General features: G+C 55.5%; 1 protein-coding gene across 5 annotated transcripts in view; it reads left to right on the top strand.

Annotated features, from left to right (window-relative positions):
- ARHGAP26 (Rho GTPase activating protein 26) overlaps positions 1-14181 on the top strand; it is a 101722-nt gene that overhangs the window by 25150 nt on the left and 62391 nt on the right. For all 5 annotated transcript variants that reach the window (XM_039701159.1, XM_039701161.1, XM_039701157.1 and 2 more), the window contains exons 10-11: positions 1905-1999; positions 8660-8738. In XM_039701159.1, coding sequence (XP_039557093.1) covers positions 1905-1999; positions 8660-8738 — 174 coding nt within the window. The remainder of the gene's footprint in view (positions 1-1904; positions 2000-8659; positions 8739-14181) is intronic.

The following is a 14181-nucleotide window of genomic DNA, read 5'->3' on the forward strand; positions in this document are numbered from 1 at the left end:
CCTTCCCATTTCAGGGCTCTCCCAGCACCCAGGGCTGTGGGAGCTGCTGGCAGCAGCCTGAGCCCCTCTCCAGGGCCAGGCTGGAGCCCGTCTCCAGGGCTGTGCTGGCACTTGGGGCTTGCAGCACCATGAAATGCTGCCTGTGCTGGCTCCAGGGTCTGCCAGTGGTGACCACATGGACATCTGGGCATGGAGCAGCCCTGGGGCTTGGGGCTGCACTGCTGGGAGCTCTGGGGTCTGGCTGGAGCAGGTGCTGAGGTGCTGCATGAGGAGACCCATCACTCCTGGGTCACAGGGGGTGCCAGCCCCTCGTGACCTTGGGCTGTGGCCAGAGCTGGGTATTGGTGGGTTTGGAGCAGGGGCATTCCCTGAATTCTGGACAGGGAGCTGGGCAGAGTGGGAGCAGCCTTGTGCTGGCACTGGGCCAGGCTGGGGGGCACCAGGGGCACTGCCAGGCCTGGGGAGAAGCCCTGCAGGGGCTCTTCTGTCTTCCCGGGTCCGTGCTGGGTCCCTTGTCTGGGACAGGAGAGTTCTTGGTGGGTCAGAAGCCATGGAAGCACATGAGAACAGCCAGGTTAGGGCTGGTTTGGGGGCAGGCTCAGAGTCAGCAGAACAGCATCTACAGCAGTGCCTGCAACTTGGGCAAGCAGCACGAGGAGCAGGAAAAGTGCTGCCATCGTGGAGGCACGGTGGGATGGGGAGGAGTGAGGTGGGATGGGGAGGAGTGAGGTGGGATGGGGAGGAGTGAGGTGGGATGGGGAGGAGTGAGGTGGGATGGGGAGGAGTGAGGTGGGATGGGGAGGAGTGAGGTGGGATGGGGAGGAGTGAGGTGGGATGGGGAGGAGTGAGGTGGGATGGGGAGGAGTGAGGTGGGATGGGGAGGAGTGAGGTGGGATGGGGAGGAGTGAGGTGGGATGGGGAGGAGTGAGGTGAGATGGGGAGGAGTGAGTGTCAGGGAGTGCTCTGGCTGTCAGGAGCTGAGTGGTGCTGGCACTGGGGAGGAGTTCATGGGTAAGAACCAGGGAGTCACCCTCCCTGGGGGGATTTAATGAACGTGCAGCTGTGGCTCGTGAGGACATGGATCACTGGTGGGCTTGGCTGTTCTGGGCAACTTTCAGACTCTCTGTTCTTTGAGGTCTTTTCCAATCTAAGTGATTCTAAATGTGTTTCCTGGAAAAATGGTGATGTCAGGGAACAGCGTGGTCAGCCAAGGTGTCATCAGGAAGAGCACAGAGAGCCCAGAAAAGTGTCTGTCTCCAGGAACTCCTTCAGAATTCATTTTCTCTTAAGTCATCAGTGGAATTTCACGGTTGCAGAGGTGTCTGTGCTGGCAGGGGCTGAGGCAGGATTCCCTCCAGCAGAGGACAGCAGTGCTCACACATCCTGCTGGATGGCTGCTCAGCCCTCTGGAAATCTAGTACACCTTGGATGCAGAGAGGCATTCTCTGGGTGGGAGAATGGTTTTGTCATTGCTTTGTTATATAATAAATATTTTAAGACGTGTTTGCTCCTGTTAGGAGTCCTCGTGTGCACACTGCTGCCAAAAATGCAGCGTGGAGTGCAAACTGCCAGCAGGTCTAGGGAGTGCTGTTCAGCAATGGAAAATAAAGCTGATTTTGCCCAAAAGTTGTGGTCCAGCAGTACCTGCCCACATGAAGAATGGGCTGTGTGGTGCTTTATGCACAGATTGAATCGTGGGCATCCTGAAGGGAAGGCTCCTCATGAAAGGTTTTGGACTAAATAAGGGTAAAGAAGACAAGTCCTCCTGTCAGGGATATAAATAGATGTTTTTAGCAGGTGAAGCTGCCAGATCCCCCAGGTTTGAAGCTGCTCACTGACAGCTGGGGACAGGCCTGTGGCTGTTGGTTGTTCTCAGCCTCAGCTGTGATTTTGTCTCTTCTCAGGGGGAGGATGAAGCTGTGACCCTGAAATCCTGTACCCGGCGGAAAACAGACACCATTGAGAAGAGGTTCTGCTTTGATGTGGAGGCTGTGGACCGGTGAGTGCTGCCAGGCAGCTCCTGGGGCTGTGCTGGCCCTGTGCAGGGAGGGCTGTGCTCCTGCTCGTGGCTGTGGGACAGCTCCTGTGCAGTGCCGTGTTTCTCCCCGTTAGTCACAGCCTCTGTGAGTGGAAAGCATTAGTCCGTGGAATCACACCTTTTCCAGGCAGGTGCTCTCCGTGGACTGAGTCAGTGCTTTGGTTTACAAGTCTCTGTGACTCAGGGCTCTCTGACTTTGAGGGTGTTTCAGCACTCCTGCAGCCTCTGGCCACACAAGGTGAGCAGTTGCCAGCCTGCAGAAGGTGCTCTGTGGCTGTTCTGGGAGGGATGTGCTGCCTCTTCCAGCACTGGGGTGTGCTGGAATAGTGTCAGCTTTGCTGCTGGTTCATCCTGGATGGGTGATAATGGACTCTGGCTCGTGCCTCCAGGCACTTTCACTCCTTTTTTCCTGAAGAAGGAAAACCCTTCTGCTGACTTATCTCACAGCAGCTGGAGCAGAGGTGTGTGTGGATTCAATCTCTGGCACCCAGGAGTGAGAGCTGCTACCATATCAGCTAGCATCATGCATGGCTTACACATATAAACAGGAAAGCCAGGCTGCTGTTGCTGTTCCAGGAGGAATTAGTCACTGCCTCGGGTCTCCCTGGCTGCAGAAGTTCACATGGTGCACAGAAGCCTGCTCCAAAGGCACTCAGTGTGTTCTCCCAGTTTGTGCCTGTCCAGCTGTCCTCCCATCTGCAGGAATCCCCTGGAGGTCTCAGAAAAACCCAAGTTCATTAAGATCTGTGTGTTGAATAGTGCTGGAATAACCCCTGGTGCCTGTCCCTGTCCAGCCTGTGCTTGGGCAGCGTTTTGGTGCCAGCCTGAGGCAGGGAGGGTTGGGGTGATGGCTGAGGGAGGAGATAACCTGGGGCTGCCTCCCACTCTCTGGAGCTGTGCTTTTCTCCAGAAAGCTGCAATATTTCTGCTGACACAGGAATTTTTTTTTGCTGTGCCCTGAGGATATTTTTTTATAATGTGAAAATCAAACTAAAAAGAGGGAGAGGGAGAACGGAGCCACAATAATTTTTTTTTCAGCGTGTTCAGAGGCAGCTGAAGCTTCTCTTGATGTTTGGAGCCTGCCAGGCATGGGATCAGGAGCTGCTCCAGAAATCTGCATGCTCCATGTAAATCATGGCAGTGGAGTAGCACAGGAAGGGGAAACCTGAGGAATTTCTCCTTTCATGTACATTCCTGCTGCAGGGATTTGCCTGAGAGAGCAGGACACACACCTGAAGGAAAAGTCTGTTTTTTCCCAACACAGGCAGCTCTGCATTCTCTTGGTATCAGAATTTGTCATTAGATGTCTAAAATATTGGATATTCCCAAGATAAACTTAGGAGGAAGAGGAAACAACAAGTTTTGCCACGGCTGAGAGGGGCTGTGGTGTGCCCAGCCTGAATCCCTGCTCCTGGGGTAGGTCTGGGCACCAGCAGGTGCTGCTGGCAGTGCCAGGGTGCGCTGAGATCACCTGCACCGTGCCAGCTCCGGGGCCTGGGCTGTCCTGCAGCTCTCAGACAGCCTGGAGGTGGCAGCCTCGGCCGTGCTTCAGACACTGCACAGAAACAGGGCTTTTGTCAGCCTTGCATTTTGGGAGCTCAGACAGCACGGGCTGCGGGGCTGGAGCTCAGCAGTAACACCCTAAATAGCACCAGCCAAGAGCTGTTCCTTCCTAGGTGGGAAAAAAAGTGTGTTTTCCTTCTGTAAAGATGATTCAGCACAACCAAGCTGAAAATCTGGAGCCTGATCTGTTATTACAGCATTGCTTCCTTGTCTCAGAATCCCAGAATAGTTTCTGTTGGACCTAAAAACTCATCTCATTGCACCCCCTGCCCTGGGCAGGGACACCTTCCACGAGACCAGGTTGCTCCAGCCCCCTCCAGCCTGGCCTTGGCATTTACAAACAGCTCTCATGTTCAGTGTAGCAAGTTAGAAGTATTGTACTGTGTTTTTACAGCAAAATTAACCCCAGAATGGTGTTCTAGGGTCTGGCTGAAATACATCCCCAGCGTGATGGATACTGTGTTTTACTGCTAATGCTCTTTTTTCATTAACTACACTCCTTTGTAGTCTCTGCACATTAAATCAGGTTTGTAAACAAGGTGAGCAGGGATGTCAGCCAGTGTCTTACAAAATGAGCCTGGGGAGGAGGAGTATGTCATTTGACTGATGACAAAGGCTTTGTCATTTAGGATGATGTAGGTCATTGCTCTGGGCCAGAAGCAAACTGCTCCTAGGTGCCAGCTGGCTTTTAGGGGAGCAGGAGCTTTTCAAACGCAGGGTTTGGTGTGTCAGGAGAGCAGTGAACTCTGCAGGTACCACCATTGCCCTAGACTCTGCCTGGTGCCCCAGGGTGACTGGCACCACACCTGGACACAGTGGAACTGTAGAGCCAGAATCCCAGAGCCCTGAGGTGGGAAAAGACCCCCAACACCATCCAGTCCCAGCTGTGCCTGGTCCCCACCTTGTCCCCAGCCCAGAGCACTGAGTGCCACCTCCAGCCCTTCCAGGGATGGGCACTCCAGACCTCCCTGGGCAGCCCCTGTCAATGCCTGACCACCCTTTCCATGCAGGAACTCTTCCTGAAAGAATTGGCACAGGAGCTGGGTGCTTGGCATGGGGCTGGGAGGGCTGCCAGGCACCTGCCAGTGCTCCCCTGAGCAGATGGTTTTCCCCAGGAGGGCTGCTGGCCTTGCTCTGGGAGTGCCCTTGAAGATGCAGGGCTGTGACCTGTCCCCTGCTCGCCATGCCAGGTGACCCCAGCCCTGCTGTCCCTGTTCTCTGCCGGTGTCACCTTTCCAGCCACCTTTAAAACAAAGCCTGGGGGTTGTCACAGTGAGGGATGAGGCTCCTTGCCCTGGTGGCCACGGTGGCCCCAACCCCTGCAGAATGTGCTGGTGCTGTCCTGCTGGTGCTCGGAGCTCCCCGTGGGCACCCAGACCCTGTGAGCTCAGGGTCAGTCTCCCCCTTAACTCCATCCTTGCTCACCAGCTTCTTGGGGCCAGTCTGGCTGCTGGTGTCTGGCCCGTGGCTGTGGGGTCCTGTCAGGGCTGCTGTGCTCTGCTCAGGACTGGGAACATCTATGCACTCAGCCCAGCTCAGCCCCTGTTATTAATGCACTCTTGTGTGTTTTCATCAGCAGTTTAGATTGTCTCGCTGTGATAAGCTGCTACAGCAGTTGGAAGTTCTTATCTGTTTCTATTGCTTTCCTTATTTGTTTGTTTTCCTGGAAGAAGGAAAAGCTATTGCAGTTTCTCATTTTCTCAGTGTGCTTAGTCACAGCTCCTTAAGGCCAGGCCATTTGTCACAAAAGCTGAGATATTGAGAAAATTCAAATTTCCTGTGTAGTCTCATATGGAAAAGTCTTCCATTTTTAGATTGTAGCATATTGAAAATATTCTTTCTTATTAAGTGTTTGCCATGTTCTGCTCTGGTCTCACCCTCCTACACGTACTCCATTTAGAAATGGATTTCTTCTGATCCCAAAATGTCCCTTCCCCTCCTTGTGTCCCAGAAAAAGGCAGAGGGGTTTGGTGGAAATGTGGGATGCAGCACCTAGAGTGAATCAGCAGGTCCTTGATGTCGTTTGCCACAGCAGCTCAGGTTCCAGGAGGGTGTCCTGCTGTCTGTGACACAGCTGGGGCTGGCTGGGGTGGGCTGGCTCCACGTGGGTCCAGGGGCATCCTGTGCTGGGAGGAGGTGGGAGCTGCCCCACAGCAGAATCTGTATTTACTGTATGTCCTCTTTATAAATAATTATCTGCATGAGTGACCCCCAGCATTCGGGGTAGTTTGTTGGGTGAGGGACAAGGACAGATCCCTTTTGGGAAGGGACATCCGAGCAGGGTTTTGCCCTGGCTGTGGGAGGGGCTGCTCCTCAGGAGGCTGGGTGAGGATGGAGCTGTGTGCAGGCAGTGCTGGTGCTGGCAGGAGGCTGATCCTGTGCCAGCCACCCGACCTGGCTGTGAGCACATGGAGCCCCGTGGGCATCGGCCACATCCATAATGAATGAGGTGTAATGTGTGGGTGCATTTTAAATTTATCACAGCCAGGAAGATGGTTCTGCTCAGGAAAGTGATGCAATGGGTGTCCTGGCAAATAAACACTGGGGGAGGAAATGCAGGGCTATTTGCAATGGAAATTGGGTTTGATTCAGTTTCACAGCCCCTCCCCTCATGCTGTTAAAGAAGTTTGACTTTGAAGTGAAGCCCGAGGAGTTGTTATCTGCTCAGAGGCAGAGCAAACATTTTGCTGTTATCACCTCTTTGCCCTGTGCTGAGGGAAGCTGGCACTCCAGATACCAGCACTGCCACTCTGGGACCCGGAGTCCAGTGCCCAACATACCATGAATGGAGGGTTTAAATTTCTCTGCTCTATTTCTCTGGCTAAAGAGACAGAAATCCCAGAATTTCCTTTCCTGTGTGCCTCTAGCTGAGCTAGAGCCCCTCCAGGGCTTTCTGACTGAGGTGTCTGTGCCTTCAGCAGCAGCTTGGCTTAAAGTCAGACCTAAGCCCTGGCTAAAGTGGCCACTGCAGCTCCCCAGGTACCAGGGACTGCTCTTGGGTCACTTTGTACCTGCACAACAAGGAGCTTTGTGCAGTGTTTTGAACAGATTTGCTGTTGGATGTGGAGCATTTTCCCTCTCAGATGGGGTGATGGTTAAGTGGTTTCCTCTTCCCTCTGAAGTGAGTAAACTTCCAAACCACTAAGCTGGTGAGTATTGACTGACTCACCAATGGGATTAGCGGAGATCAAGCACATTATGTCTGGTTTTTGGACCTGGGCACAGCTTCCACTGGTGGGACAGTGCTGAGCTGCCGTGTGCCTGCTGAGAGCTGGGCTGGCTGGATGGGGAGTGGGGTTAGGGAGAAGGGTTAATGCTGGGTTCCTGGCCTGTGCGTGCCACAGAGCAGCAGCAGAGGGGCCAAGCCCACCTCTTGAGAGCCCCTGTTAAAGTTTAATTTTCTTACAGGCTCTTATCAAGGACCAAAGGGCATCTGCAGAGTGTTGGTGCAGCTCACGTTTTCCGGCTGAATCACCCTTGGGAAGTTCAAGTCAGAAATCACCCCTCTCCCCAGGCTTTATCAGGTTTTGGGGGTTGAGTACCGAGCAGAGCCTACGTGCTCAGTGGAACACTGCAGGTGGCTGGCAGTTCCCGAGGTTTAATCCCCCTTCCCTTCCCTCCCTCCCTGTGCCCCGCAGCAGCTCCTGGCTCCTGTGCCCTTCAGAGCCCCTGCTCTGCTGGGCTGGGAAGAGCAGCACCGAGGCTGTGTGCTGTCACAGCCCAGTGTTTGAAGCCCCACGGGCAGCGAGCTCAGCAGCCCCCCTGCGTGTCCCCGTTGCCAGGGAATCTGCTCGCCGTGCTCCGGGGATGCTCGCTGCTGTGTCTGGGAGCAGCCGGGGAGGGAGCGGCAGCGCCACACCAGACACACGGACAGGTCTCGCTGTCTGTCTGCCTGAGCCCGGGAGCAGCGCCGGGGGGATGTGGCCACCCCCTGGAGCTGCAGAGCCAGCCCAAAGGCACAGGCTGGGGAGGAGCAGGCTTAGCCAGCTGTGTGCGTTGGGATCCAGGCTGCAGGATGGGCCGGGATGTGGAGGTGGAAATCCTGGAGCTCACAGCCAAGCACAGCACAGTGAGATGGCAGCCCCTGGTGTGGGATCACAGCTCCCACCCTCCGTGTCCCCACACCCCCACCTGAGGCTGTGCAAACACTGTCCTGTCAAATCCATCCTCGCCCTGCTGGTCACGTTTAACAGAGCAGGTAATGGAGGTTTGACTCCTTGCATGGAAAGGGTGGTCTAGGAGTGGCCACAGCTCCACTGAGGAGCGTGGAGGTGGCGTTGGCCCTCGGGCAAGGGCAGTGCCACTGCTGTCCCCTGCTGCTGTGCTGTGTGTGCAGCACCCAGGCCTGTCCTTTCCCCTTCTCATTACAGTAAATTAGCAGTCCCAGGGCTGTTTGTTGGAGGCTGGATTGACAGGGCAGCTCAGGGCTGTGGTGTGTGTGACAGTGCTGGGGGCAGGAGCGGCACCCTGGGCACCTTGGGACTCCTGCACTGCTCCCCCTGTGAGGCTGCTGGAGGGGGACAAGGACCAGCATTGTGCCACTGCCGTGTCTTACAGCAGGGTATGGACAGGGGCAGGGGGCTGGCACAGCCATGAGGGCACGGACACCTTGGGGATGAAATGCTTTGCACAGAAGAAGGTCTCCTCCGTGAGCCTGGTGCTTGGGGTGCTGGTGAGACACGGGGGGCTGGGATGTGTGGGGCTCCTGCTTGCTTGGTTACCTTCCTTGCTTACCTTCCTTGCCTTCTCCTGCCGTTGCATGGACGTGCTTTACCCAGTGCAGGTGAGCTGGCTGGCCAGGGGCCAGAGGAGGAATTTGGCACCCAGCTCTCACACAAAACCACTGCCAAGGTGTGTTGGTTGTTGGAGATGTCCTCTGCTCCTTGCTGATCCTGGTCAGGACCTGCAGGGATGTCCATGGCTTTTGACCTCCTTGTGCTGGGGCTTGCCTGGGAAGGAGCTCGTCCTCCTTCCCTCTTCCCCTCATGAAAAATTCATCTTTGCCACCGTTGCCTCCGGTCGCGCAGTGCACTGACAGCGTCCCCTCTCTCTCGGCAGGCCCGGCGTCATCACCATGCAGGCGCTCTCGGAGGAGGACCGGCGGCTCTGGATGGAGGCCATGGACGGCCGGGAGCCGGTGAGCAGAGCTTTGGGCAGGAGGCAGAGCAAAGCCAGGCGAGCTCTCGGGAGCGCGGGGCAGGGCGCTCGCTGCCAGCCCGCCAGGGAGCTCTACCGTGGGGCAGCTCCTGCCTCCTGCCAAGAGAATCCTTTAATCCCTTGGTTAAATATTTGAGGTAATACTGTATCTCCCGTGCTTGGATTGCTTGGAGGTGCGGTGCAGAGGAGGAGGGTAGGCTTGGCCAGCACAAACATGCTGCTCTGCCGTGCTGAAAGGAAAACATGGCAAAAAGAGCAGTGGAAGAAAATACGCTGTAGATTTCCAGGGCTTTTGGAGTCCTGCGGCTCCTTGGCAGCCGTTTCTGGGTCTGGTAGAGGATTGTACGTTTCGTGTGAGCGGAGGAGTGTGGCCCCTGTTCCCCGTGTTTGCTCCTGCTGTGCCAAAGGCTTCCTCACCTCTGGAAGGGATTCTGGAGGTTTGCAGAAAACTCTCTGTTGTTAGTTTTTATTTTGGAATGCATTTGCAAACCTCACTGCCAGCTTGAAGAGCACTGGCTGGTTGTGAGCAGGTTCCTCAGGGGGTGCTGGGGTCATGGTGTGGTGACTCTCCTGTGTGGCACGTAGGGCACTGCTGAGCAGCCAAGACAGTCTGTGGCCTCTGTGCCTGCTCATGGCCAACAGCATTTTGGGATATGAAAAGAAGCCGTGTGGAGAGCCAGAGCAGCCTGGGCTGTTCTGTGACAGCCCGTGTGGCTTTGGAGTGGGTGTCTGCACACTGGGCTCCAGCCAGGCTCTGGCAGTCAGAGCAGAGCCCATGCAGGGAGCAGGGTGTCCCACCCAGCACAGCCTGCTCCCACAGACTGGTCCTGGTTTGAGCAGACCCCCCCCCTCCCAGGATCCATGGAAAGGTTCTTGTTTGTCAGGAGAAATGTTCATTGGAGCATTCAGGTGAGGCATGGACACACGAGGCTGTTCTGTGAGTGCTGGACTTGGTCAAGCGCTGGCTTTTGGAACATGCAGCAGTGGGGAGAGCGGGAGGCTGCATGTGGGAGGTGCTGCCCTGCATTTCAGGGAAAGGATTGCGTGGTGGATTGCAGCCAGGTCCCAGCCTGGAGTCGTAGATCCATCAGGTAATTCAGGTAGGACGGGAGCTCAGGAGGTTTCTGGTCCAGCCTCCTGCTCAGAGCAGGTTGCTCGGGGTGTTACTGGTCGGGAGTTGAGAGCATCCAAGGGAGGAGAGGGCACAGCCTGCCTGGCTCCAGCCCAGCTGCTTCCCTGGCCTCCTGACCCCAAGGCTGAACCTCCCTTGTTTCAATTTACACCACCCAGAGAAGCTGTGGTTGCCCCATCCCTGGTCCAGGTCCATGCTGGACAGGGCAGGGGGTAGGACTGGATGAGATTTAAGGGCCTTTCCAATTTAAACCATTCCATGATTTTCTGGTTCTGTGACAGCCTCTGCTCTCTTCTTCTGTCACCTGATGAAAAGGAACCTTTGTTTGGGAGAACCAGCCTGCTCCTCCACCCTTGGCTCTTGACCCCTGGGGCAGCGAGGGTGCCTCTCCAGCTGCAGGTGCCAGCTGTCTTGGTCCCTCCTGAAGAAAACCCTGCCTTGATTCTGGCACCATTTCTTCAGAAACAAAATGGGCACTGTTGCTCCTAATCTGAATGGAGTCTTGTGCTCCTCCAGCCTGCTCACCTGCCTCCCACTGCCCACCTCTGCAGGGATGGCAGAGCCAGTCAGCTGCCAGGGGAGCTGCAGGAAAGCGGTCACCCAGCTGTGTGTGAGCTGTGGTGGTACCAGGGTGCAGCACACGAGCACAGCCAGTCTGCAGAGGTGCAGACACAGATCCTGGGTGCTTGCAAAGAGCTGTGCGTGCCAAAGGTTCTGTGGAGCAACCAGGACAGGACTGCCTGGATTATCCTGTTCCAGAATGTGGTCATGAGAACTCCTTCCAAACCACACAGGTGGTGGAGCCTGCGTGCTGCTGTTCTGCCCTATCGTGCCCATCAGCTGAGGTGAGGGCAGCTGGCTCATCCAGCACGTCAGGGGCTGTGGCTGTGCATTAATGCCATACCTTGTGGCACTTAATTGCTAATGGCTTCCACTGCCCTTCCAGGTGTGGAGTGGGAGCGATGGGAATGCCGCCTGCATGGAAAGGGATCCAAGAGACACTTTGCTGCTGAAGGTGGAGGGTGTTGACACATGAGGCAGCTGCCTGTCCTCAGCTATCCTCCTCCATCCATCAAAAATGCAGCTGTGGGCTGTTCTGTTTGGGTTCTTATCTTACAACACCAGGGTGCAGCATGTTATATTCATGTTACCTATTCCACAGGGATTTCCTTGAGCAAGAGATGAGGATTTAACCTTTGGACTCATAGAAATATCCATTCTATGCTTTGACTGTATTTCTGTAACCAAAGAACCCTACTGGAAAGAATGTATGGTTTTCCTTTGATTTGACTGTAGAGTGTGGGGAAGGATTGGCACAGTGGGGATGGTAATTCCATGAGCAAATTCAGGCTGTGGAGAGATTAGCGCGGACTGGAGCTTGTTTCTTAATTATAATGAAAAAAGTAAACCCAAATGTCAAATTACATCTTAGTGAGATTTAAACATAGAATGTGGCTGCATTAGCCAAGACATTTGTCACAACTTGAGAAGATTTACGCTGTGTCTCACAGTGAGCAGCCTCCAGACAGCCCTCATCACGCCGTTAACTCTTACCACTTGTTATTCATTTGGATAAAGCCCCCGTGTTGACTTTGGGTTTTCTTCCATGTTGCAGAGGCTGGAAACAGGAGAAACTGCTAACTCCATGACGGAGCAGTGGTGTTTGGTTTTGTTAAGATACTCAGGATCAGTTTCTTCTGGATTTTCTCGTGTGCTGATGCAGTTTGCAAATGTATGTGGTGGAGGCCAGAGCGATTCTGAAACTTCCTTGGAACCTGAGTCAGGAATAAAAGCTGTGTTGGCTGATGGTGGCTGTGCTGGGCTGTGGGTTTAGGAGAGGCACAAATTAGGCTGTGTCTTGTGGCAAAGAGCAAGGTAAGCATTTAGGTAAGGTTGTGGTGAATGAGTGTGGAGGAGGAGAAGGAGGAGGAGGAGAAGGCTCGGGGGCCCTTGTGGCCCTGCACAACTCCTGCCAGGAGGGGACAGCTGGGTGGGTCTGGCTGTGCTCCAGGGAACAGGGACAGGAGGAGAGGAATGGCCTGAAGCTGGGCTGGGGATGGACAGGGTGGGCACAGCAGGAATTTCCCCATGGAAAGGGGGCTCAGGCACTGGAACCGCCCAGGGAGGTTTGGGGTGCCCATCCCTGGAGATGCCCGAGGAATTCCTGGCTGTGGCACTCAGAGCTCTGGGCTGGGGACAGGGTGGGGATCCGGCACAGCTGGGACTCGATGGCCTTGGCTGGGGAGCTTTTCCCCAGCGGTGCCGGAGCCGGGGCCAGCCCGGAGCCACGGCCGCTCCCCACTAGATGGCGGCTGAGACCGGCCCCTCACGGCACCTGTGCCCGGGGTGCACCGCACCCGCACCCCGGGCCCCTCCGTGCCAGGGCAGCGATGTGACCCGGCCCGGGCCCGCTCCGAGCCCTCCGTGCCCCGATCCCTGGGCAGCGATGTGACCCGGCCCGGGCCCGCTCCGAGCCCTGGGCAGCGATGTGACCCGGCCCGGGCCCCTCCGTGCCCGGGCAGCGATGTGACCCGGCCCGGGCCCCTCCGTGCCCTCCGTCCCCGGGCTCTGGGCAGCGATGTGACCCGGCCCGCACCCACGGCCTGTGGGGCTGCTCGGACTGGGGACAGCATTCGCCTCCCGGCTGTGTCCCCAAACTCACAGCCCCAAACCTCCTGTGTCCCTGCTCTGTTCCTCGTCTGTTTCTCGTCTGTTCCTCCCGTTTCTCCTCTGTTTCTCCTCTGTTTCTCGTCTATTTCTTGTCTGTTCCTCCCCTGTTTCTCCCCTGTTTCTCCCCTGTGTTTGGTGTTTCTCGTCTGTTTCTCCTCTTTTTCTCCTCTTTTTCTCCTCCTGCGGTGTGTCCCCTCAGGGTCTGCTGGCTCCTGCACATGGGCTGGGTGCCGCGGCTGCTCTGGATGTGCTTCTGGAGCTCCCCGTGCCCTGCTCCTGTCCCAGTGCTGCTGGTGGCACAGCTGTCAGTGGTCCTGGAGCTGCTGCAGCCCGTGCCAGTGCTGCTGGTGGCACAGCTGTCAGTGGAGCTGCTGCAGCCCTGCTGCTGGACATGCCACCCGTGTTGGTGTGGCAGTGACAGCAGAGCCCAGCCCCGCATTCCTGCCCAGCACACCTCTCACCTCCTCCTTGGATATTGCTTCTGGGAATTCTTTCTGAAATTGCTTTTCATTTTCCTTGTCTAATTATACAAAATGGTGAGAGATTTATTTCCCAGTGGAAACGCTGTCTTTTGAACTCACTCCAGTGCTTTCAACCTCGGCATTCTTGTCATTTTGGCTCATTCAAAAAACAAATTCACTTGAAGGACTTCAGTCCCAGTGTGGCTGCAGGAGGATGGACAGCACCCACTGCTCGCCTTCCCAACCCCTTGTACTGCCCCGGGACTCACTGGAGCTGCAGATCTGCTTTGGCTTGTGATTCATTCCATCTCAGTTGTCAGAGATGGTAGAAAAAGCCTCACCCAGGGCATCTTTGAGCACAGACGGTGTCTGTGGCCTGAGCTCTCTGCACGGGGAGCCCGTGGGCGAGTGCCGCAGCGATCGCCGTGTTCTCTGCTCTGCTCTCCCCAGGGTCTGCTCCCTGCCTGCCTCTCCTGTGTCTTTCCTCACAGCCTTTTTCATGCTGAGCTTTGATCACGCTCTCAATCCCACAGACGTGTTTCTGTCAGCTTTCTGGAAAATATGTTTTTTTGTGTGCTCTGTCTTGCAGGTTTTCATGGCCTTCATCCTGCCTGGGTTTGTTTGCTTATAGCAGATTTCTTTTGTTGTTCTCTATGACCTGAGTCATTCCTGTTGCTGCTTCTCCATCTCCCTCTCTCTCTTTAGTGAACAGAACATTTTTTCCCCACTCTACCCACTCCTAATGTCTACATTTCTATTGTTTACTGCTTCTATTTGCCTCTACTCTGTTCCCCAGCCCAGACAACCCAGTGAACTTTCCCTGAACTGGAGCTCAGTCTCGCCACGCTCTGGGGGCATCGGTGCCACCCCTCAGTCCAGGGAGCTGTGGTGATGATGAGTCCCACTGGCACCCAAACTGGCCCAGGGGAGCCCCTGCTTGGATTTTTTTGCATCCCACTGCTCAAGATTATTGCCCCAAAAAATTCTTAGTCCTTTTTGAGGAAAAGGTGGTAGCAGAGGATCCTCAGAGGAGCACAGTCCATGCCATGTTCCGTGTTAGTTCTTGGATCACGTGCTCTTGCCGCTGCTCCCTCCTTCTCCCTCTCCCTCTCCTGTTTGGTAACCCTTTAAGCCTGTAATAGCAGTAACTTTACATGGAG

This window comes from Passer montanus, unplaced genomic scaffold (genome assembly GCF_014805655.1).
Source record: "Passer montanus isolate IOZ18808 unplaced genomic scaffold, ASM1480565v1 scaffold15, whole genome shotgun sequence".
NCBI lineage: Eukaryota > Metazoa > Chordata > Aves > Passeriformes > Passeridae > Passer > Passer montanus.